Here is a 27,500-nt window from a genome sequence, read left to right on the forward strand (position 1 = left end):
AGCTCTGTGGGACGGCAGGAGATTATCTGTCTCTTCAGCGTGCTCAACTTCCTGTCTTACTGTTCTGTAAGTGGCTCTGAATCTCGCTGCCTGAAACAAAAGGCTGCAGATGGTCCACAGATAACGAGAGAGATAGGGGGACAGCACGAACGGAATCACATGGTTAGGGATGTGCAGTGCCACTGTTCCATTGTTGCGCAACTCAATGGAACTATCCTCCCTACATGATTTATTCACAGGAAAAGGAAGATCCAAAGGTGTTTGATAACTTCCTGTGAAAGAGAATACTGAAAGAGAGCACCTTTTTAACTATCTCTCCTCCTCTCCCTCGATCCTTCTTTCTTTCCCTCTCTGTCGTTCTCTTTTTTCTTCTCTGCTCTTGACAGGTCTGTTAAACCTGGAGCGGTTGCTGCGGCAGTTTCTGATCTCCAAGGAGACGCTGTCGGTTCGGATGCTGGACGACAGCCAGGACCCCACGCCGCTCCTGAAGGAGATCCGTGACGACAAGACGGCCACCATCATCGTGGATGCCAACGCCACCATGTCACACATCATCCTGGAGAGGGTGCGTATAACAGGATGAAAGCAGTCACCTGCTCTAGTGCTCAGGCCTGACAATGGAGCACACAGAACAGGCTGAACAGGCTCTCTCTCTCTCTTTCTCTTTCTCTCTCTCTCTCTCTCTCTATCTCTCTTTCTTTCTCTATTTCTCTCTCTCTCTATCTCTCTTTTTCTCTCTTTCTCTCTCTTCCTCTTTATCTCTCTCCCTCTATCTCTCTCTCCCTCTCATCCACACACACACACACACACACACACACACACACACACACACACACACACACACAGTCTCACACACACACAAACACACATACACACTCTCTCTCACACACACACACACACACACACACACACACACACACATACTGACACAAGTCCAATGTACAACACACATATGCATACACTGAAGAGTTCAAGACAGACCAAACAGACACACTCAAACACATTCTCAAGGACAATGTATACGCTCACTATCCACATGCTGTCTCACACAAACACTGCAATGACATCCGCAATCTAGACCAGTGACAAAACTGCAACAGTCAGCAGACAAAGAAGCTTTGTGATCATCAAAGTGTTTGCTCTGTCACTCTTGTAGGTGTGTTTTATCCTGAAGGGAGAGCTGTGTGGGATTGAACGCATTCTGATGGCAGTTGGTATCTGTGTGTGTGTGTGTGTGTGTGTGTGTGTGTGTGTGTGTGTGTCTGTGTCTGTGTCTGTGTCTGTGTCTGTGTCTGTATCTGTATCTGTGTGTGTGTGGGGGCAACTCTCTCCTCACCTAATTTTGCCCAAATGCCTCCAGCAGCTGCCCCCAGTGGAGTACTGAGGTGTCTCTGGAGTCTAATGTTCCAATCAGATCCACACTCTGATGATAACGTGAATTGGATCCCCACACAGCTCAGTCAGATCCACACATAGCAGATAACCTGAATTTGTAAAAAGCCATTATTTTAGTGATTTAATCATTTCTCATTACTGCAGTCACTGATATTCTCACACATACCCATTACTCTTTCATTGATTTCCAACAGTGCTGGCACACACACATCTCTTTGAATCAGGGGAATAGCAGCACAGAGTTTCAGCTGAGTGGGTTAAAAAGAGTTTCAGCTGAGTGGGTTAAAAAAAGTCTTGGATTAAACAAACAAAACCGAATCTTATGACATATTAAGCAGGCCACTATTTGCATATACAGGGTCAATTATATTTTAGGTAATTTTAATATTTTATGGCAACGCCAAATTGTTGGTGTTATTTCAGCTAACAGAGGCAGAATCACTGAAATTTCAGTGGCAAACATTAATGGTAATTTGTGTGTCAACATTTTCAATGATGACTGTGGACAGCCTGAATAATCAGTGACTTAACATTCACAGATTGTACATATTTCACGATGTAGAGAAGTCTGTAGTATCACATGTATGTATAGGTCAAGGTCAGAAGGTCAAGGTCAGAGGTGCCATTGACCTCTAAGGTCATTCCCCAGGTTAGGAGCAGAAACTGGGCTGTCTGTGTCAATTAGTCGACCTCTGTAGCTGAAGCTTTCTACTATGAGTAGAAAGAGAACTATTAATAGTAGAGAACTATTATTAAAGTAGATTTCTATAATCCGTATATTTTGTAGCTTTTTTATAGTAGCTACCTACTGTACACCCAGTGTTTTTTATTATCTATTATTATAATAACTTTCTACAATCAACATTGTTATATTCTAATTATCATTATAGTAGCTTCCTAAAATCAGTGTTTTCATATTGTAGCTATTGTTATAGTATCAGTTTTTAGTAACACCTCGTGGAGCGTGCTGTGGGAATAGAGTACTTTAATGGGTTATTGATGAGCTATCCAGCTAAAACAGCTTCATCAAACCACCATGGTGCATCCAGCTATCCATCATCCATCATGATCACTGCAGCAGCCCCCCATAGACAGACCTGATTCAGTCAATGTGTATTGATATATATTAATCTCATAAAGAAGCAACTAGGAGGGCCTTGGGATGAGCAGATCCATCTGCACTTACTTATTGAGTTAGTTAAGAGGAGAGAGGGCACCTGGGTGCCTTTACATAATTTGGATTAGTGCTAATATTTGTTGTCTATTATGTAATGCAGTTGGTTCTGTGTAACTAGTGTAATGCCCAGTTATGCCATAAACCTTTTTATTTCCATTGTCTGAAATACTGCTCCTGTTCACTTCTGACAAGGCCTGAGAGTTGAGAATTGAGAAGTCACACACACACACACACACACACACACACACACACACACACACACACACAGACTCATTCACTTCCCGTCTCACAGAGCAGTGTGTGTGTGTGTGTGTGTGTGAGTATGTGTGTGTGTGTGTGGGTTGTGGCCTCTGCCATCCATCCTGATCTCCTGATTAAATCTGCAGGTGACAGGAGCAGTGGAGAGAGGCGCGTGAAGGCATATGGGCCTGTCATAATTAACACAGAGCTCATTACTTCTGCCGCAGCAGATTAATGACCAATGCACCATTCCGACACACTCAGGCCTCAATATTTGTGTGTGTGGGTGTGTGGGTGTGTGTGTGTGTGTGTGTGTGTCTGTGTGTGTGTGTGTGTGTGTGTGTGTGTGTATGTGTCTGATGAGTCTCTCTCTCTCACACACAGTCTCTGTGAATTAATATGTTAGCCTGTAGATTTCTGCAACAGACAGACACTCTGTTTTTGAGTCTCAGTCCATGTTTTACACCTGTTCTATCATTCCCATGTAACCTATCAGGAAGCAGGATCAGTGTTTCATTTTTAAGATCAGTGTTTCAGTATTCTGGTCTTTCCTAGAGGCATTAGGGACTTGCATATCTCAACAGTCATAATGCAAAACTTTCAGAGTTCTTACGTGAAATCTGTGGCCTACATTTTCATCCCTAGTCCTAAAGCCAAACCAAAGCTGACCTGTCTGTAGGAGTGGGTCACCTACACAGAGAATCTGAAATAGGAGCCCAGTCTGGTGGATGTTGAATAAGATCCCTCGCTGACAGTTCTGTGGCGGATGTTAAATAAGAGCCCTCGAGGAAGAGATCTGGTAAAAGATGCTCTGGTGGTCTTCAGTAGGCTGGTATACTGGCCCATGGCTACAAAGGTCTTCCATGTTGAACCCTTGTGCTTTGTCTGTAAGATACCACAAATCATTTGGGGCTTCTCTGAAGTTTGGATGTAGTTTTTAAAAGCAGTGTTATAGATTGTAACCAAAGGGGTCAACATTTAAATCCACTATAACTTCAACCAATACCTAAACTTTAGTTTCTTACGAGTAACATAGAAATAGTTTTTGTGGTGTTCTCTATACAGGTTTGGTCTGTCCTTTGCATTGCTTCATTAATCTTTATTATTTGACTGGATTTAATTAATGTCTGCTGCCTGGGTAAAAATCTGCCTTGTTTATATTTCTCTCAATAGTCTTTTCATCCAATTAGTCCTTCATAACGACTAATTAAGAGATTCAAGCATAGTGCTTGAAGTGCCATAGTGCCCAGTAGCCTGGCTAGCACCACCACTTCTCAATGAGACGTGGTCTGGGAACCAAACGTTAATTTTCTCGTATTTGAAAAAAATGCCCAGATCCGTTTATTGGGTGCCACTGATGTCTATCAAATGCGTCTGTGCATAGCTCATCATCGTCTTGCTTTCCCCCTTGTTCTGTGATTGGTCCCCTATCTCAGGCGAAAATTTGCTCCATGGTCTCCAGGCTGCCTTAGCAGCGTGAATCAAATTGCGCGCAAGGCAGCATGGGAACACCCAGGCTAAGTGCCCAGTACATAATCGAGGTAAATTGAGATGTTCACACAAGAATTTATAAAACGCTTTACTGACCCTTCCTTTTACATATATGCATATACTTAGAGAGTATTTGGTCAGTTCACAGAATCCTGCTCTCCTCTGACTATCACCCCCCACACACACACACACACACCTGCCTTTTCCTCTTCGTTCCTCTTTGTGAAGATCCAAACAGCAGATCAAAGTAGGGTGTGTGTGTTTGTGTGTGTGTGTGTGTGTGTGTGTGTGTGTGTGTGTGTTTTCCCAGTCACACTCAGACGGTCACACACCAGCTTGAGTCAGAGGATTCAATTACATGCTCAATTCCTCCAGTATTAAGAAATAACTTAACACAGACCACACTGTCATCTGGAAAGGCCCTTTGATGTGACCAGTACGCCTCTCTCAGACCTCCTGTTAAATTAAGTGTTGGAACAGGAGATGGTCAAGTGCCTGAAACTGATGAGGTCAGTTCAAAAACTGGACCAATTCCAGTTTTATACATTAGTGGTTTTAGATGGAGAGAATGCTAAGGGACAACTTCCAGTGTATGCAGCCTACTGTATATGTTTTAACCTGTTTCTTTCTTGTCAGTCAGGATGTAAGTACTAGTGTGTGTTTTTTGTTGTTGTTGTTTGTTTTATTTTTTTTAAGTGGAACATGCAATTTTAAAGTTTAGCAGACACTTTTTTCCGAAGTGACACAGACTTGTTCAGGGGTCAAAATGACCACTGTTACACCACGCCCGCTAAATTCACTGTCCATAAAGGGATATTGCGAATGTGAACATTTTTGTGAACATGTGAACAGTTGCGAATGTGAACATTTTTCTTTAACTACATTACAGATATGCATCACAGTATCATGAAGTAAACAAGAATAAACTTTGTTTTCAATGTTTACTGATAATTAAAGATTGGACCATATGCTTTACACAGTCTGCCTTTAACAACAACAGATGAGCATAACACTGCAATGAAACTGCAAAAAGTCAGTTGGATACTGCAGGCTTCACTTGGAGACTGTATTCTGTTTCAGTGACTTTCTGGTAAATTTTTACTCAACATAAACATGTCAGTTACTGGATATATTCTAATCAGTTACTGGACGTAAACTGGTCAGTTACTGGACATAAACTGGTCTTGGTCTGTGCTACAACTCCCTCAAATTACATCAGCTTCCGTGGAATGCAATACAGTACTACTTACATACTGTACTGTGTGTGTATGTCTCTCTCTCTCTTTCTCTGTGTGTGTGTGTGTGTGTGAGAGTATTAATGATAGTGTGTCTGTATGTGTGTGAGATATCTGCTCTGTTTGATCATCTCCCCCAGTGAGGAGCTCTGTGTGTGTGTTGAGTCTATCTGATGAGAGTATTGATTCCAGTCTCCACAGATTGGAGATTAATGAAGGGATTTGAGGAACGTTTATGAAAAATAATCGTGGAAAACTACAGCAATGACTTGAGTGGTTTAACTTCACTCTGTGTTGTGGAAGAGGAAATACAATTATGCAGAGGTTATGAGAGATCAATATTCCTTTATTTATATTAGCAAGGCTCCTTATGAAGCAGGTGTGAGACACACACACACGCACACACACACACACACACACAGACACACGCACATTAACATACACACACACACACACAAACACACACACATACTGTAGACACACACATTAACGCACGCACGCACACACACACACACACACACACACACACACACACACACACACACACACACATTAACATACACACACACACACACACACACACACACACACACACACACACACACACACACATACAGAAAACACACATACATAGACACACACATTAACACACACACGCACATACACACACACAAACACACACACACACAAGCACAAACAAACCCACAAAAACAAACAAGCACTCAAAACAAGCAAACAAATGAATACACTTCCTACAGAGCATCAAAAGAGACCGTCAGACCGAGTTATTGACAGCTTTGACTTCCTGACTAGAGAGACTGAAGTCAGTTCCTGCAGCCTTGGTTTCCTTGGAGACCACTGCGGGCTGCTGAGTGAGTTGAGTCATTTATGAGCGGCACTTCTTTTATCTGCTTTTCAGAGGTGAGAAGGAAAGAGAAGGAGAAAGGAGTAGAGAGGAAAACCTGTGTCATGCTCCCTGTTCTCATGTAGTCTGTGAAGTCACACACACACACACACACACACACACACACACACACACACACACACACACACACACACACACATAGACACACACATAGACACACACACACACACACAGTGACACTGACTCAGACTCACACATGCACTGACATGCGCACACACACAGTGACACTAACTCTCTTCCTCCCTCCCTCTCTTTCTCTCATACTCTCTCACACACACACACACACACACACACACACACACACACACACACACACACACACACACACACACTCACACACACATACACACACACACACACACATAGACACACACAGTGACACTGACTCACACTCCCACATGCACTGACATGTGCAAACCCAAATATACTCTTACCAACATACACACACACAAATGGGTCAATGGCGTGACACATCGTCAGGTGGTGCAACCAGGTAATATATATATATATATATATAATATATATATACACACATTTTAGTACTTGGTTTATATATATATATATATATATATATATATATATATATATATATATATATATATATATATATATATAAACCAAGTACTAAAATGTGAATAAAAAAGTATCCATAATAAGAACCATAAATTACTGCTAATACCAAGGTCAGCTACAAAAGAATAATGTATTAAGCACTGTAGACACTCTCAGGTATACTTGCCAAAAAAAGAAAGAAAGAAGGGGGTGGTGAAATTGCAAATAGTCTAAACATGTATTAAAACCCCTGTAAATGTTGTACTGCCACTAAGACTTGTTTAAACACAGTCTTTGAACTTCAAAAAAATGCATTCTGTCCATTTTTACAGTTTTTCTCGATTGCTTTTACCTGCTTAAGTAAACTGGAACCCACTTGGTCTTCATGACTACTTTCTTTGCACAGCAGAAGTTCACACATTTTCATTGGGTTCACACATTTCTCAAACCCTTTTGCAAAACAGTTAGCACAGGTGTCATTCAAAAGCCCCAAACTCTATTGGTTTTCCCATGCTAAACAAAAGGAAAACATCTTTTCACAGATGGTATAGATTCCTTGCATCAAGTCTAAATCTCTGATACACCTGTGTGAAACTCCTTTGCACAATTCTTCAATCAGCAATCATTCATTATACATAAGAGATGTCTGTTTTGTGTTGCTATTTGAAAGTATGGATCTAATGCACATTTAGACAAAGTACTGTATTGCCTATTTGGTGGAGAAAAGAGTACAAAAGGTGTTTACTGTAGGTTTATTTCGATGAAAGTTGTAGTTCAATGAAATTTACAGTATCTTGCTAGGTGTTTGCTGTATGTCTTACATGTCAATGACAGTTACATCTTGGGAGGAATTACGTAATATTTTTTTCTTTACAGTATTCAGTAAATTTTGTCTTTTCACAGTTTTTTTCTGATACCAGAAAAATGACTAAGTAATGGAACAGACATAGCAAAAATGCTCATTTTGTTGTCAAGTGTGTAATGATTGATTAAAGAGTGTTTTTGAATTGGCAACAAGTTGTAGTGTTTGAAGGCAAGATTTGCTTTTGCTGCATGTTTTAAGTGTTTTGAGAGAGTAACAGCCTTTTGCAAGCAAAATGTGTCATTTTGTCCAGAGTGCTTTTGTTCAGACACGGGTGTTAACTGTTTTGAGAATGTGATGTCAGAGTTGACACAGGTATCAAAGCGATCGAGAAAAACTGTAAAAGATTTTTTTTAAAAACACATTTTTAAAAGCCTTATTTGTCAATGACCCACACACATACCGTACTCTAACCACTATAGCCTACTGACACACCCAATCAGATGGAGTTCAGCTCCAGACACGTCTGAGAGCACTGCTGTGGCCTTAACACCTGAGACACAGCACAGATGTAATCATCTACATAAAGCTACTGTTGCATTATGGGATCCACATTAATTGCTTTAGATGAAGTCATTGTTTGAACAGAGTTCTTTAAATCTGAATTGAATGTAAATGCTCTCTCTTGCTCTCTCTTTTTCTCCCTTTCTCTCCCTTTGTCCATTCATCTGCCTCATCTTCACAATCTCCTCCATTTTCTCTCCTCCTCTCCCTCTCTCACTCCCCCTCCTTATGAACTCTCTCTCTCTCTCTCTCTCTCTCTCTCTCTCTCTCTCTCTCTCTCTCTCTCTCTCCCCCCCCTTTCTGTCTCTTTGCCAGGCATCAGAGCTGGGAATGCTGTCTGTCTATTACACGTACATCTTCACATCACTGGTAAGTAGGCTTGTCCTGTATTTTCCAAACAAAGCTACGTGTACTTTTGGATTGTGGAGGAGAGTGTGTGTGTGTGTGTGTGTGTGTGTGTGTGTGTGTGTGTAGTTGTGTGTAGTTGTGTGTTTGTGCTCTTGCGGTGCACCCACAGGTTAATGCTCTTACCATGATGGATCAGGGTGGATTGCCGTAATGCTGTTCTACAGTGCAATATTTTGTAATAAACAGCTTTTCCCCGTGTAATAGCAAGACTTCCTCACACCTCCCATGTTCTCTGTGGAGCGGGAGCCATTTTCTGGGAATTAAGCTTCTTGCTCAGGGGCTTCGCTGTCGACCTCGAGCGAAACAGCGCGGGCCTCTGCATTTCTCTCCTCCCCTTTTGTACGAGGCCGCAGCAAAAAGCCAAAATAGGGCCTGTGAGTTTTGTCAGCGAACAGGCTAGTCCTCCCAACAAAAAGTTTGTCAAAAGTTATTTTCTAAATAAGCTCCTAGGCCATGTCCTAGTTTCATTATTATTCGGAGTATTTCAGACCCGCAGTCTGCCCCCCCCCACCCACCAGCCCCCCCTTCCAGTTCCATCTCCCTCCCCATCTGCTGAGCACTGGCCTGACTGCACAGAGGGGCCAAAGTGTCACTGAAACACCAGCATACTTCCACACACACACACACACACACACACACACACACACACACACAGTGACACTAACTCTCTCCCTCTCTCTCTTACACACACACACACACTCTCTCTATCTCTTTCACACACACACACACACACACACACACACACATAGACACACACACACACACACACACACACGCACAGTGACACTGACACTGACTCACACTCACTCATGCACTGTTATGCGCAAACACACACACACACACACACACACACACACATACACACACACACACACACACATAGACACACACACTCTCACACACACACACTCACACACACATACACACACACACATACACAGTGACACTGACACTGACTCACACTCACTCATGCACTGTTATGCGCACACACACACACACACACACACACACACACACACACACACACACACACACACACACACACACACACACACACACATTCTTACTAACAGACACACACACACACACACATGCTCTAACCAACATACGCGCACAGAGTCAATTCAGAGTCTGGACGTGTACAGAACCCCGCAGGTTACACATGTTTATACTGTATATGCAAATCTGTCTAGTGTCAGGTGTGGTCAGATGCCATACGCAGACACATCCTGTGATAACACACGCTTGAATAAGAGGTGATAGTCATACTATATTCTGGTGTCCCTCGTTGATGGATCTGTCAATTGCATGGCCTGGTGTCTCTGTTGAGGCATGCTGATGTGTATTCTGATTACATGCTGGTGTCTCTGTCATATCATTACCATACACAGTGCTAAAGTGCAGGGTTGGTGAATCAGCAGCAATGGTAATCTAGAAAACACACAATCTCTCATATTCCCCTGAACACACCGGAAACACACACCAATCTCATTTCCATAAAAGGTGTGAGAGAAGATCGCTGTCGTTGATTTCCCCGCTGTCCCCCCAAACCACCAATCCCTCCCCACCCCCCACCCCAACCCCTCCCACCTGTTTGGTGGCGCCTGGCAACCAGACCGGAGCGCCGGGGCGGTTGTCACGGACGCATCTCATTATTCCGTCCACGCTGTGGGGAGCGGCGAGGCGTTTTCTCCGTCGGGGGCCCGGGACAGATTGAGAGATGGTGTGATTACTAATCCTATTTACATGGCAGGGAGGATGCCGTGGCAACAGCAGCCGCGGAGACAGCAGCATCACTCGCGATGAGATCTCGCTCGCCGCGTTTTAGCTCATGTGATTCTATCTGCACATATTAACCTTCATTACACACCTGCCATACAGGCTGCACCACACACACAACATGGGCAGCTACCCCTAAACACACACACACACACACAAACACACACACACACACACACACACATACACACACACCTGCCATACAGGCTGCACCACGCACAGCAGCCACCCCCAAACACACACACACACACACACACACACACACACACACACACACACACACACACACACACACCTGCCATACAGGCTGCACCACACATAACATGGGCAGTGTCAAGGTTATAAAGTCTATTGTCCCTCAGCTATACAATTTCATCAATATGCTCCTTATATGCTCTGAATGGATATAGTATATAACCTTACAGAGTAGGATGGAGGTAATATGTCATGTGTATGTTATAAATATGGTGGATGCCATGTGCAAATATGCAATGTGCAAGCACCAATACGTTGCTGATATGGAACTGTGTGGTAGATACAGTGTGCTGAATAGGTACAGCTACCATATAGCATGTGTGGTGTGTACTCTCTTAAGAGTATTGCAGAGTGCTCTGAATTCTGTAATGCGTCAAGTGCCTGTGGTGTCTCTGGAGTCTTTGCCCTTGCAGTGAAGTGCTCTCTGGCTTAGACTGTGGCTATTTTCCCTTCGTTGAAACACCGACTGAGTCTGTCACTAGGTGGATCCCTGGGCTGTGACCTCATGTGCCAATCTGACTGGTACAGTTGCTTCTCTCTCTCTCTCTCTCTCTCTGTCTCTCTCTCTGTCTCTCTCTCTCTCTCTCTCTCTAGCTCTCTCTCTCTCCCTCTCTCCCTCTCTGTTTTCTTTTTAAAAAGAACTGTTCATCTTTGTAGTCAAATACTCAAAAAACAAATAGGAACTGTGCACCTTCATGCATTTCTTGATTGGCCAAGCAAAACTAACTATGTGGAACAACTGGAGGAGGGCAGATTGTTAACTTTTGGTGAAACCAAGGGTTAGGGTTGAGTATGCTTCAGAAGTTTCAGACAACGTGAATCTTTTCTCACAGAAATCCTATTTCCTATTAACAAGGGTCTGATTGCTATTGCTGATGGCATCCTGGCCTTTATGTGGTGATTTGTGGGGTTATTCCCTAGTGTGGGTGTAAAGGAGGGTGTCTCTCTCTCTCTCTCTCTCTCTCTCTCTCTCTCTCTCTCTCTCTCTCTCTCTCTCTCTCTCTCGCTCTCTCTCTCTCTCTCTCTCTCGATGGGTGCCTAAACGAATGAGCTGGCTCCCTGTGATAAGGCCAGTCAGCCTCCCCACAGTAGAGACTGCAGCAGGCAGAGGGAACATTTGTCAAGGCTGACAGAGAGGATGAAGAGACACACACACACACACACACACAGTAGTCTCTCTCTCTCTCTCTCTACCACATGACACCCTCTCTCTCTTTCTCTCTTTATCTCTAACACATGACACCCTCTCTCTCTCTTTCTCTATTTCTCTCTACCACATGACACCCTCTCTCTCTCTTTCTCTATTTCTCTTTACCACATGACACCCTCTCTCTCTCTCTCTGCTATGACATCCTCTCTCTCTGCCACACTTCACCCTCTCTCTGTCTCTCTCCCTCTCTATCTCTCTTATGGTCTGTCTACATGACATGTCCCATCATCTCCTGTATCGATCTGGGGGAGGGGACTCATTCTAGATGTCCAGTGCCATCCTTTTAGTCTGGTTTCACCAGACTTTGTCACTTCCTTTTCTAGGGAGTCTGGCTGCTCACAATTGGGAAATGTTTCCAACCCTAGCATCGTAATGGGTGTAGAATTTGTGTGAATTTTGAAATCATCAGTCCACCCTAACGGTCAGTTTACACAATAGCAAAACACCTTGTGAATTTCGGCTAGCGAAATTTTGCCTCGGGGGCGTGACGGCCAAACCGCTAACCGTTTGACTGCATTGTCTAGTCAGTGGTGGCAAGTAAGCTAATAGGCTATCAGCTAGTTCAAAAGTGTAAGTACTTAATGAAGATATCCAGGGGCCTTTATGCCTCGACTAAGTTGATGTTGCCTATAAACAACAATTCATGTTCATAGAAACAAGGTCACTAAAACATGATATATTTCATAACTATGTTGCAGTATCTAGCCTAGCTGCCTGGCTAGGCTTACAATGAAATCCAATGTCTGAACATAGTAGCAGTTGGCCTTTCGGCTAGCTGAAAAGTTTGAGTGTTTTAACTAACATACAGTGGTCTATTTAGTTGTGTATGTGCCCTGACTAGGTTCGTGTGGCATATAAACCACAATTTGTGTTGAACAAGTACCAATGTTCGTGTAGAAACATTTTTATCACATACAAATTTTGTACAGCAAAATGTTACAGCTCAGGTAGTCTCCGCCATCTTGGTCAGACTTTTTTGTAACTCCCGCCTCCAAACACAAACATGCGGACATGATTGGTTCTCTTTGTTTCGCCTGCCTCTGCGATTCGCTCTCATTTCGCCCAACCAGGGCGAATTTCGTCTCCATTCAACCTCAATGAGAGCGAAGCGAAATTTCGGTGTGTGGAAATTTTGGTGTGTGGTAACCAATTACATTGATTAGGGAAACGCAATGTTTCTTCCTACTTCACCTAATCTTTACAAACTGATAGTAAACCGCATCGGCAGTCAGGAAACAATGCACATTCTTTCGATTGCATTTTTGTTGCAGGGGTTGCTACTACAATTTACCACAGCCACTTTCAATTTCAAAACTAATGTTATCCCCTCTCATTCGCTGATTGACCTGCCATCCTGGTGGCTGAGGGAATCATAAACTCATTGAGAATAGCCAGACTAGTCAGTGAGATAAAAACAAGCAGAGGCACAAGGAGTGTGAGGCCAGGCTGTCATCCTATGGCTGTGTGACAGCCAGGTGACACAATTAGCTTTTTGGCTTACTAGCCAAAATGGCTGGTAGATATAAAATACAAAATAATTACCGGCCAGACATATTTTTTACCGGCCAAAACTAAACAATGCTTTTCTATAACTATTGTGAAAGGAGCCTATCATTCGCCTATTATACAGCTTTTCAGAATGCTGCAGAAGATTACAAGCTCCGCTGTAAATTCCATTCAAATGAACAGACCTGCCCAATGTTCGGAGGTTCGTTCAATCACGAATTACGTATATCAATGATCTTTGCTATAATGACCTTTGCAATACTATGACAGAGGCAACACGTTTTGAGCTATAAATCACCTCTTTCATATAATTCCGTGAGGTTGTTCGCTATCATTGAAAATGAAAGTAAGCAACTGAGGCTACGTTTCTATGCCGCATCTAAAACTTTCAAGTTCTAATTTGTGTGGACTGGGTGTCATAATCATAATCAGCTGATTTGGGTATGAGGATGCACACTAATTAAAACTGAAAGAAGTAAAGAGAAAAAGGGAGGACATATCACAGTGATATGACTTCAAGAAGCAAGCTTTAATCCACTATACTGCATTTAAGTCATTTGCTGGAGACTTAATTGGCCATAATTTCCTTTGTCATAATACCTCATTTGCTTCATCTAAGTTGTGATTAGCCACAATGCAGAAACTACAGGACTGGCTCTTTTGTGTTAGCCATTTGCTAGTGCTTCCTGACTCATTCCTTTTCCAGCCTGAGTGAAGGTAAAGAGACAAAGGCAGGCAGCTTAAAAACACTCACAGTGCACTATGACACTCCCCTCAATACAGACTAATTGGGCTAATTATAGCAATCAGTCTGGCCGCTAATTACTAGATGGATCCACTCTGGCTACTGAAGATGGGAGCTTGGGCCTGGTGTACAGAGATCTGTGCTTACACATGAATACACACACATCAACACACACCAACACACAGACACACAAGACACACAAAAACACACACATACACAAAGCACACACACACAAAGCACACATACAGTACACACACAAACACGCACACACACACACACACACATTTCAGTTATTGAAATCAGTGGTATGACGATGTTTACAAAAGGAGGTGATTGTTCAAAGCATTTATTTGTTTCATAACTCTAAGCCCAGTATATTTTGTATGAATTAACAATGCATTAACCTTATTGTCATGTGTTCTTTAGAACATGTAATAACCGTTGTATGCTCACCTATGAAGTAGCTTTTTGCCTGTATCACAGTTGTATATTAATTTGCCAAACTCGTTGTGAAGTTTAAATGAACTGTCACATTGCACTTTAGAGCTGTAAAATAGAGCAACATTCATAGCAACATCGTAGCATAATGACGGAGCTAGTTAGCTAGTTACATGGCAGTAGGCTAAGTAAAATAGCTCCGCTGGAGCATCGGGGCCGTTTTACCACCTCGAACGTGAACTTTTTTTCTGTGGACCAAACGCCAAACTCCGCTGTGCGTCGGGGAGTTCTTTGCCCCTCGCCCTCGTCCATTAATTCCGTATAACGGGACACCTCGGCGGCCGTTATCCCTTACGTGAGATGGAGCCATGTGATGCATGATCACTCTCCCCATCTTAAGGACCCTCTCTGCTCTCTTCTGCCCCTAGTGGATGATGCTGCATCTTTGAAGGGTAAACTGTGATGATTGTGGATGTATTAAGGAGTCTGTGTGCTGTAGTGTGGATATAGAGTATGAGGAGACCATGTGCTGGGAGAACAAGACCTGGACTGTAGACTGGTTACTAGGAGAATAAGGCCGGGGATGGAGGCTGGTTGCTGGGTTGATAAGGCCGGGGATGGAGGCTGGTTGCTGGGAGGACAAGGCTGGGCATGGAGGCTGGTTGCTGGGAGGACAAGGCCGGGGATGGAGGCTGGTTGCTGGGAGGACAAGGCTGGGGATGGAGGCTGGTTGCTGGGAGGACAAGGCTGGGCATGGAGGCTGGTTGCTGGGTTGATAAGGCCGGGGATGGAGGCTGGTTGCTGGGTTGATAAGGCCGGGGATGGAGGCTGGTTGCTGGGAGGACAAGGCCGGGGATGGAGGCTGGTTGCTGGGAGGACAAGGCCGGGGATGGAGGCTGGTTGCTGGGAGGACAAGGCTGGGGATGGAGGCTGGTTGCTGGGAGGACAAGGCTGGGGATGGAGGCTGGTTGCTGGGAGGACAAGGCCGGGGATGGAGGCTGGTTGCTGGGAGGACAAGGCTGGGGATGGAGGCTGGTTGCTGGGAGGACAAGGCTGGGGATGGAGGCTGGTTGCTGGGTTGATGATGGGAGCAGAGGGCCCCTCACGCGGGGTAAACCGCAGCAGTCTGCTCCAGCTCGTATTCGGTCAGTGGTGCTACAAATAGCCAGGGGGAACTCTAGACCTGTTATACAAGGACACCAGTGGTGGGGATACACACACACACACACACACACACACACACACACACAAATGCACACACACACACACAAAGGGTTTGGAGTCAGTGGAGCGGTGAAACTCTTTGCATGTGGGGTGTGTTGGTGTGTTTGTGTCTGTGTCTACTGTGTATGTGTTTGGGTTAAGACCAGACAAAATAGTTAACGGTACACATACCAGTATAATGTAAACACATTAAGGGTGAGTACCATGAGATGTGACAGAGTACTTCAGGCACTAACACCAGCATCACTACATATTCACGTGTTACGTAATGTTAGCGTGATGACCAGAAGAAGGATGAAGAGGAATATATGGAAAATAAGGATAAAATAGTCATGGAGGACAATAAGAGGGAGAAAAGCTAGGGAGTGCCGGTCCATGTGAGAGAAAGTGTCTGTGACTGAAAGAAGTCTCATGTGAGCTGTTGTGCTGCTTTTAGAGGGATGACACTATTGGAGGGGGGGGGGGGGGGCAGTAAGATGTGTGAGGACACTGATATGAAAGAGGGGTGTTACAGGAAAAAACAGTGAAACATGTGACAGAGCTGATGTACAGTAAGGTGAGACCTGCTGAGTGTGTGTGTGTGTGTGTGTGTGTGTGTGTGTGTGTGTGTGTGACAGAGCTCATGTAAGGTGAGACCTGCTGAGTTTGTCCGTCAGTGCTGCGGAATGATGAGGGAGGGGAGTTGGAGTGTTTAGCTAAAACTGACCTGGAAGTTCAGTGGCCTAATAAAGTTGTGTGTGTGTGTGTGTGTGAGAGAGAGAGGTGTGTGTGTGTGAGAGAGAGAGAGAGAGAGGTCTGTGTGTGTGTGTGTGAGAGAGAGAGGTGTGTGTGTGTGTGTGTAGGATTAGCGAAGGAGGTTGTATAGGAGCTGAAGGCCTAATGGAGCTGGAGGTCAGAGAGATACGGAGGGGAGAGAGGAGAGGACCGGAGGAGGCCTAAGAAAGGGAGGCTTTGGAGAGGAGCTTAGAGGAGGCTGAGATGGACAGGGAGAAGAGAGGAGAGGAGATGCATCCCATCAGTTTGGGTGACACACCCACACACACACAGATACACACACAGATACACACACAAACACACACACACACACACACACACACACACACACACACACACACACACACACACACAAAAACAAACAAACAAACAAACACACACAAACAAACACACACACACACACACACACACACACAAAAACAAACAAACAAACAAACACACACACACAAACAAACACACACACACACACACACACGCACACACACAATGAGTTTGTGTTGGTGTTTATGTCCAGGATTATCCAGCACCTCATTAGTGATAAATTGGTCCGATTTACCTCTCGGACAAGCAAAGCTCTCTTCTCTTATTTTCTTTACTTCAGCGCTTGTTCCCTCAGAGCCATTTTCCTGAGTGTACGGTTGGGTTGATTCAGGAAGGTGCAGGCTGAGTGATGTAGTGGCTCACAGGAAGGTAATAGCAGCCATTCCTCTTCCTCTGTCAGACTAATGTTATTTCAGACCGTCGCTTCCAGAAAGATCCGTAGAGAATCGCCACTCAGCCGAAACGTTGGGCAGCAACTCTCCCAGCAACTGTCAGAACATGCACTGAAAAATTCTGTTTTGCTGCGGCATGTCTTTGTGTGTGTGTGTGTGTGTGTGTGTGTGTGTGTGTGTGTAGTGGAAAAATTGAGAGAGAGAAGGAGAGATCCAATGACACTAAAGTTAAAACTAAAACAGCATCATTGATGTAAGGTCTGCTAAATACCATAAACATAAATAAAAGCATAAGCATGTACAGTGAGGTTGATCAGGAAGTAGTGGCTACCTTAAGCACATTTTCAGGCCTTTTTATTAGTCACTAAGCTCTAATAAACAGGGTGTGTGTAACCTGTGTTGTGTTTTCCTGACCGTCAGGTATGCTCTGCACCTGCCCCGACTCGAACCAGCAACTTGCAGCACCATCATGGGACTGGACGTGGGCTAGCAAACTCATGGGTCTTAGCATCTCTCACTAGCATGTCTCTTAAAGCCCTTAAGGCAGGGATCACACTGACCAGCGGCAAGTGGAAGGTTTCCTATTGTTCTCTATGGTACGGCAGCAGAACGGTTGCAGTGCTAGCGTTGAACAAGCTGAGCGTTGAACTCAAGGGGGCAGGCGAATTCCCGGAATTAGAAGCATTGATGTAGCGGTGGTTATCAACTCTCTGCTAACCTCATAGAACGCCCATTCATTTAGGTTTTTTTTGAACTCCCATAACTTCATATAACATATATCATGTGCCGATATTTTAGCTTCTGTGTTATCTACATAAACAATAAAAGGCAAAACAAGACTCGACTACCTCGTACGTAACGTTAGGTTCCCGTAAGAAGAATGGTTAGCATGTCCGGTTGAAGGGAAGCTAACGCACTGAAGGGAGATAACCGTATTGTTTGGATAAGAAGCGTAGTCCAGCCAGCACGGAAACTCGTGAACAAAGCTATGTAGCCTACAATAGCATTGTAGCCTATGTTAAGGTAAAGCATAGAGGCAAGTAAACCTAATGAAAAACAGTAGTTTTACCGTTAGGTAGTCTAACGATAATCATTTCAGAGGTTTTCGATGGATTGACCGTAGGTCAGAAAAGTGGAAAGAAGATTAGCCTCAAGGCTGTAACTTTTTTTGTTTTGTTTTACCATGACTGTTTTTGAAGATGATCATGTGTGGTAGTTTCAACATTAACACGACTTGATATCACTTGTGAGGATGATATTAATAATAATACATAAATAAATGTTTAACTTTGATGACTTTCAAGGCGAAGGAAGTGTGAGAAGAATTTCTCTGTATCTATCATATGAGTTCAGTTCGATGGCTAACGTCACAAAGTTAAGTGCGAGTCTGCGCAGTACTGGGGGGACCAACTGAAAAATGACTCAGTACCCTCCCATTGAGAACGACGGAGTCTGTTCGTCCATTTCTTTTACTGTCTATGGTTGAACTTGGTTCAACTTTCAAAGCACAACACGAGCGTATTCAATTGTCAGTTTAGGCAATAATAACAAGATAGAACTTATTATGGTCTGAGCGTTGCGTTACCCTTACCGCTGCCGCTTTGTTATTTCCAGTGTGATCCCCGCCTAAAGGAAAAGATCCACTGAACATATACACTGCGCAGCACCGTTACATATACATATGGCTACTGTTACATAATACACTAGTTCACCTTCTGATATGAGAGTTATGTCCTAAACCAACACAGCCTTTCCCTATAGACAATTGTTGAGCTGGATCATTAAAGAATAAGATTGTTAGAACAGCGATGCCTAGCATTCCATTCAATGATCTACTCACTACACTGTCACCTAGCAACGCGTTCTTCGCACTCAGCATGGATTCTAGCTCAAATCAGCAACAGTGGAAAGTCACTTTGGCCAACAGGAACTGTCAAACTGAACGGATGCAAATGAAAAGTTTGTTGTTAAATTACATTTGCATATAAACTCTAAGCCACAATGTACATCCAAGAAAAAGGTTTTTTGCATCAACATCAAAGTCACCTCAGAAAGAATACCTTGCAATGATAAATTAACAAGAGTTCTGAATTATTTTTGTTTCAGAACATTTGAAGTGGTTCACATTTGTGCAAATCCATTAACAATAATAAAAAAGAGTATTACTTTTATTAATGAAACCAAAATATATAATATTAAAACCAAAGACAGCAAGGAAGCCAAAAAATCTTTTGCTCAAAACTTCCTCAAGGGAACAGTAAGTACATTTGTATGTTGATTCATGGCAGTCAAGATGAAAGACTTCCCAGTATACATTAAGGTGCATTGGATTGTTTTAAATGAAATTAAGATAAATATAAATAAGAGTCTCTCTTTCTCTCTCTCCCTCTCTCCCTCTCTCTCTCTCTCTCTCTCTCTCTCTCCCTCTCTCTCTCTCATCGGGTGTCAGCAATACATCATCATTCATCAGTGATTAGAGATTGTTCATGTCCGCACGTCTTCACGAAGAGTGCTCGTCATACACACTCTCCTTGGTAGCATTCGTCACACACTCTCTTTGGTTCACTGTTTAGTGGAGCCAATCAGCTGACTGCCCCAACCCATGCTGCTGTGTAAGAGGTGAGTCAGAGGCATACTGGCTGGAGAGGGTTAAAGGTACACTATGCAAGATTTGCACCTTTACAGTACGAAGGCAATTTGATGGTAAACGAAATTGTAATAGACCGAGAAACCAGCCATGCAACTTCAAGAACGGCAGCCCGACAAATCTCGTGAGAATCGTGAAACATTCAATAGATATTGCTCTTTGGAGAGAGTTTTTGCCTGTTGTTAATCCTTCACCTCCACAACAAAAGCATTTTCATGGTGTACAGGGGGGATAAGACACAAAAAGTTTGCTAGAGGGAGCTCTACAGTCGCCAAAAATACCTAAACCTGCATAGTGTACCTTTAATGGTTAATGGAGGAACCTTAGCTTAGCAAAGCAGCAGTGTCGGTGGTAGTTAGCTACTCTGCATATGGGCAGTGGATGCTGATTCATCATCAGGACCTGAGACTCAACACTCTCAGCAATGAGGCCCTGGAATGCAGACACTCACACACACACACACAGACACACACACACACTGGCATACATACACATCAAGTGTGTATGTATTAAGGACTTCAAACTCAAGACTGTCCCTGATGGGGGAGAATAATGGAGCCGTGAGAATTAGTCTTGCACTCACAGATGAGTCCCTAGAAAGATCACACACACACACACACACACACACACACACACACACACACTCTGGTCTCTGCTCTCCCTCTCATCTTTAAACATTATTCATGTAGCTGTATGTGTCCACCACCAGTCACTTTAATCAGCAGCTCATTAGTCCAGGAAATCAAAATCAGAGGCCATCAGGATAAAGGTGTGTGTGTGTGTGCGTCTCTGTCTTTGAGGGTATATGTTCATGTGTGTGTGTGTGTGTGTGTGTGTCATGACGGGAGGGTCAGTGGGTTCATGTCGCTCTCCTTTTCTCTATTGGTATGTAGCGCCTATGACCCTGTCTGGATGTGACATGGCTTTGTGTGTGTGTGTGTGATAGCCTGTCTATGTGGGTATATGTTTATATGCATGAGTGTGTGTGTGTGTGTGTGATAGCTTGTCTATGTGGGTATATGTTTATATGCATGAGTGCGTGTGCGTGTGTGTGTGTGTGTTTGTGTGTCAGAGTGATTTGTTCTCCTTAGATTCAAACTGCTCGTCCAGATCACATAAATCACCACAGCTCATTGGCTCTCTCAGCACAGGGAATAAGTGTGTGCATATGTCTGTGTGTGTCTGTTTCTGTGTGCTTATCTGTGTCTGTGTGTGTGTATGTGTATGTGTGTGTGTGTGTGATCTGGTGTTATTTGAAGGTGAAATGTGGCAGGAGGATCCAGATATTCTTTGTGTGTGTGTGTGTGTGTGTGTGTGTGTGTGTGAACTCAGTGAGAGATGCTGCTGTATCAAAGCCATCCACTGCTGCCATGTAGCCTGTGTCTGTTGTTGTCGCCTTCACTCATTTTCTGTCCCTAGGTGTCACACACAAACACACACACACACACACACATAAACATTTTAAAACATGTTAACTCTGCCTGTCAAGATTACATTATTTCTTTCATAGCATTCTGCCCAAGGCTACATACTGTATGGATTATTGATGCTTTTCCTCTCTGATGAACTGCTTTTCAGAAATCTACTTGCTGATTGGAATAAAGCATGTTTTACAACAGTTCATAAAGTGTTTATTGTACTAACATATTACCTTTTCATTCGATGTAAATTGTATTACTGTAACCCATTAAGACATTGTCATGTTCAACCACAGGGAAGATGGTGCATTAAGACTTTGTTATCCATTGTAAGATTGCATGGTGTTACACCCCACCTTTACGTAGCCCTTTAGGGGTGAACAAAAACCCACCTCTGACCCCAAATCCTAATAAATAGCAATAACCAGAGTCATATAAAGGTACCTAGGTACCTTTATATGGCTCTGGCAATAACACCTTTTAAAATATACCCAACCAGTGGGATTTATTACATCAAGATAAACCATAACAAAACACTACATAGACATGACACAAAGTCCAAATCAAAACACAAGACGAAATCACAGGCTGAGCGGCAGCAAGACAGCCAGCAGTCCCCACCCCAAAAGCCTCTCTTCGGGAACTTGATCCTGAAGCCTTTACTGTAACTCCCAATGAATCATCAAGCCACGTGCTGCCAATCAAGGTCATTACAAGCAGAGCACCTGAGCAGAGATAGAGAGGAAGGGGAGAGAACAGGGACAAACAGCACTGGAACAAACATACATCACTGTGCTTTTTTTCATGCACAGTAATGAATCCATGTTAGCATCATATTGGTGTGGTTCATTGTTTGTAGGCGCCATCTAAAAGCAGTTTACTGCAAGTGTAATTTTTATATGAGTTCCATACTGCCTCTAACGTAAAGGTAACGTAAAAGATGTCTCTTTAAATCGACTGCTTGGTGGAGCATCCATAGTGATTGCTTTCTATCTTCCCTATGGTTTATTTAAATTGATTTCTGTCATCTTATAGGAATTCCACTCTCTATGGGGCTTAGCACTGACTTCTCTTCAGAGTCCGTGTATTAGTGTATTTGCGCACTCTTCTTACCTCTATTTACATTGTATGTGTGTGTGTGTGTCTGTGTGTGCCTGTGTGTGTAAAGCCTGAAGTCTTCTAACTATGGGGGAAAAATCAATCATACAGCACGCACACACACACACACACTCCTACAGAACCCGACCCCACCTCCCCTCCTCGAACCCCACCACACCCAGGTCATTAATAGTGGATTTGTAGCCTTGTTGGAAACAGCAACACAAAAAGTCATTTCATTTTCACCTGCGTGTCGTGACTCATACTCGCCTACCATCCCAGCTGCCCGTTGTTCACTGACCTTGGCCAAGCACACTGCTTTTAGAACTCGTTCCTATTACACCCAGCCACAGTGCCAGGAGTAGCCGCTCCCAAACAGCCATTAGTCATGTTTACCCTGCAGGGCCCGCTTTGAACCATGCAAACCTTTTAATGGATTTCTTTTATTTGGGTTATATTATCATATTGCTTTGTAATTATCTGTTTGTGTTTTGGCTCGGTATCTCTGCCTTGAGTCCCCGTATTAAACCATTTCCTGCCAAAGCCACAGAAAAGACTTTTCATTTAATGTTTTGGGTGCGATGGCCCAATACAAAATGTCTATCTCCGGGCGAAATGGAAGAAGGTCAATACCGCAGACTTCTGTTCTGATTCTGCTTTATTCACAGTTTCACTGAGAGCACTTTGTAAACCCAGACTTTGTTTGTATACTCTCCACATTAGCATCATTTGGACTTGAGAAACCAGAGGCGCCGGGGCTTTTAAGAAGCTGTGTGTGTGTGTGTGTGTGTGTGTGTGTGTGTTTGTGTGTGTGTGTGTGTGTGTGTGTGTGTGTGTGATAGCCTTTCCCTTTCTGTCTGTGAGTCAGTAAACGCTGCAGAGATGGAACTGGAGGTGGTTGTTTGATATCCCGACTTTAAAAAGTAAAACTCTTACCACATATTTGTTCCAACCCTTCATTAATCCATCTGATTAGCATAACTCTTGTGCTAATCTAGGTGGATCAGCTAATCTGTGATATCACCTGCTCTAAGTGCATAGATGGAAGGCATACATAGCAGAAATGTCCACCTCTGGGTGTTCGGTACATGTCTGTTAGTTGACTCCAGATCAGCCTCTGCTCTCATTACCCACACACACACATACACACACACGTATACACAGTGATCTAACATCTGTGATCTAACATCTGTTAGGGCTCATGTCGCGACCTTTATTATGAAGAGCTGAAGCAGCGAGGCCTCCTTTATTATCTCCTGTCCTGTAGCTGTCTTAATAGGGAATTATGATTTATCTCAGTGGAGCACTGGAGATTAGGCTGTCAGGGCCAAGGATGATAAATGCAGCAGCAGGCGATGTGTGTCTGCATCCATGTGTGTGTGTGTGTGTGTGTGTCGAGGAAAGTGAAAAGTGGGAGAGTTCTTCAGTGTCACTTCATCAAATAAGGTCACAGCAGGTGAGATCTGTGTGTGTGTGTGTCTGTGTTTGTGTGTGTGTGTGTGTGTTTGCGTGTGTGTGTGTGTGTGTGTGTGTGTGTGCGTGTGTGGGTGTGTAGTGAAAGAGCCCATCACTAGGTGAGACCCAGCATGTGTGTAGAGCTGCCGAGACTTCCCTGCTGCTACTAATGGAACAGTCATTGGAAGGCATCTCACAGGCCTGTGTGTGTGTGTGTGTGTGTGTGTGTGTGTGTGTGTGTGTGTGTGTGTGTGACTCCAGCTTTGAGGACCCCTTAGCAGGAACAGGGGAACACTATGTGTCTGTAGCCCACTAAGGTTCAAGTGAGATTTGTCCCAGAGGGAGCAATCACCGGCTGCTTTTCTCCCTGCTGTATGTGGAAAGGCTTCAGAATGTCTGTGAATTCCCCAGTGTTAAGTGCACAGGTAGAACCAATACATGGTAGGACTCTCTGAAGCCTTGGTTACATACCTCTGCCTAAGTGAGCCTATGTGCCAACCAGGAGGGTTTCGTATAGGGAAGCCACACTGGTATCTGCTTGATTGTGCTCAATTATGGACCCATTACAGTGAGTGAGGCCGTGCCTTCTGGTTTATCTATCTATCTATCTATCTATCTATCTATCTATCTATCTATCTATCTATCTATCAAGTCTTTCCCCTCTGCCAGTTCACTGCCTGTGTTGTCAAAGACATGCACATGTCTGAGCTACTGAAAGCTGATGTGGTCCAGTCATGTCCATGTTCTCTCCATACATCTGTGGTCCAGTCATGTTCATGTTGTTTACATACATCTCTGGTCCAGTCATGTTCATGTTGTTTACATACATCTGTGGTCCAGTCATGTTCATGTTGTTTACATACATCTGTGGTCCAGTCATGTTCATGTTCTCTCCATACATATGTGGTCCAGTCATGTCCAATGTCATGTACAGTAATGTAATGTAATGTCCATGTTGTCTACATACCTCTGTGCCTCACAAAGCTGGCCGGGTGTGTCTCTCTCTGATGTGAGAGCAGGATGTGCTGCTGGTCTCCCCGTGGTCGTGGACTCCTGCAGATGAGGGGGAGGAGAGAGAGGGGCGGGGGATACAGGGGAGTCACTCGCTCTCTTGGGGTCGATAAAGATGCCCAAGAGCTCCACACAAGCGACTACAGACGCATACACTCATCTCCACCAGGAGGACTACACACACACACACACACACACACACACACACACACACTCACACTCATTTCCAGCAGGAGCACTACACACATACTCATTTCCATCAGTGTGCCCTGATAAAGCCACAGTTCCTTTCTGTCACTTCCCTGTTGTATTCATTCTATCATTTCTTTCTCTGCTTTGCTCTCTCAAGCATTACCATTCTGCATAGATAAAACCATCGATTCTCATGTGACATTTCTTTCTGACACACATTCTTTTCGATCTCTCTCTCTCTCTCTCTCTCTCTCTCTCTCTCTCTCTCTCTCTCTCTCTCTCTCTCATTTTGTTCTCTCTCTCTCTCATTTCGTTCTCTCTCTCTCTCTCTCTCTCTCTCTCTCATTTCGTTCTCTCTCTCTCTTTTCGATCTCTCTCTCTCTCTCTCTCTCTCTCTCTCTCTCTCTCTCTCTCTCTCTCTCTCTCTCATTTCGTTCTCTCGTCCTCTTTCCTTTCTCTCTCTCATTTTCTCGTTTTCTCTCCGTCAGATTTAACCAGTTGTGGGAGAATCTCTGAAACTCCGATTAAATGACAGAGCAGAGCACACACTCGTGTGAACTATAACCCCCCAAACGTCTCCAATCAGGCATTTATGCATTTTAAAACACATGTCTGTTTTCTTTCAGACGTGTATTTTTTTCTTTCACTGTCTGATGTCTCTCTCTCCGGGCCTTTTTGTTCGAGGTCCTTGACTTTTTCAATTTGAAAAGAATTTTACACGCCAAATTTAATTCAGTCTCACCCTCGCCTTCTTCCCATTTATTATCAAGAGACAGAGTGACAGGGGAAAAGATAGGGCAGAAGCCAGTCATTTAAACGGCTTACACTTTTCAACATGGATGTCAATCACACACACACACACACACACACACACACACACGCAGACACACACACACACATGCTCAAGACTAGATTACGCCTGAGAGAGCATAATGTGTCTTTCATCCCAAATGAGCCATCATTTCTGTGTGTAAGCCATTATTCTGTGAATAATAGATCTCTACAGCCTGTAGTCACTGCAGCATTGCAGTCTAACTCCATATGATTTATGAGTCCTTTAAGCAGATTAGGAAATAAAGGAAATGAGGTGCAGAGCTCCCAAGACCAGTGGGAGCATCTGGTCACGCTTGACTTGGATTATCTGCCTACAGACCATCTATGAATGATTAAATTATCAACAAACTATATGTTGATGCTCTGTTGACTATAATGCATGGTTAAGCTTAAGGTTAAGGTTAGTGGTTGGATTTGGATTTGGTTAAGGTGATGTTCAGTAATTGTTCACCAACAATTTGACATACTGAACCTCAATGTGTCATCAGATAAGATGATCTGAAGTCTCTTTGGACGGACTATCCAAGTGAAGTGATACTGAGCATCTCAACCACCACATGCGCAGAGTTAACAGTGTCCTTGCCCAGACCTGGCAGGCCATTGGGCCCAGGCCTGGCAGATGGCATCACCGGGTCATCAGCAGCCATAAAGAGCCTCCCCACCTCCAACAGAAGCGTGCCTGTAGGGGTCATTTGTTTTTCTTGGTGTTTGGACTTGCCCAGGGATGTAGTGGTAAAATAAGAGATGGGTAAACTATGAATTCTGTGATCTCGGTGAGGTGGACTGCTCTATGCGGTATCAGATTTTTAAAAAAGGCATTCAAAAAATGTTTGATGATGGTGGATGTTATTGTACAATGTTTATAACAGTGGTATTAAATTGTTCCTAGAGAGTTGATGAGTGTACATATTGTGAATGTGGATAATACAGTGTGATTTTTGAATGTTAAAAGTTGCAATTGATGAATAAACTCTTTTGAGAGGTGGATAAACTCTAATAAGAGGTGGATAAACTCTATTTCTGACATTTCACTTGCCTAAACATCCAAACCCCTCTCCATCTCCTTCTGCACAGCTCAACTTTAGAAAGTCTTTTACTCACTGAATCCAACTTCTTTGCTCTCTCCATTTCTCTCAACCCATCTCTTCTTCTCTGTCTTTTTCTCCCTCTTTACCCCCCCATCTCTCTGTCTATCTCTCTCTCTTCCTCTCTCTCTCTCTCTCTCTCTCTCTCTCTCTCTCTCTCTCTCTCTCTCTCTCTCTCTCTCTCTCTCTCTCTCTCTCTCTCTCTCTCTTCCGCCCCCCTCCCTCCTCTTGTCTCTTTCTTGTCTTATAAACGGATAAGGTGCTTTTGAGCACATTGACTAATGCGCTGTAGTGATTCTGTCTATCTGTGAGCGATCGCCTGAGCTC

General features: G+C 43.7%; 1 protein-coding gene across 2 annotated transcripts in view; it reads left to right on the forward strand.

The window, feature by feature from the left end:
* Positions 1 to 27,500, forward strand: part of grik4 (glutamate receptor, ionotropic, kainate 4) — a 347,457-nt gene that overhangs the window by 249,691 nt on the left and 70,266 nt on the right. For both annotated transcript variants that reach the window (XM_042067701.1, XM_042067702.1), the window contains 2 exons: positions 387 to 565; positions 8,697 to 8,750. In XM_042067701.1, the coding sequence (XP_041923635.1) occupies positions 387 to 565; positions 8,697 to 8,750 (233 nt within the window). The remainder of the gene's footprint in view (positions 1 to 386; positions 566 to 8,696; positions 8,751 to 27,500) is intronic.

Source organism: Alosa sapidissima, chromosome 17, assembly GCF_018492685.1.
Source record: "Alosa sapidissima isolate fAloSap1 chromosome 17, fAloSap1.pri, whole genome shotgun sequence".
NCBI classification, from domain to species: Eukaryota; Metazoa; Chordata; class Actinopteri; order Clupeiformes; family Clupeidae; genus Alosa; species Alosa sapidissima.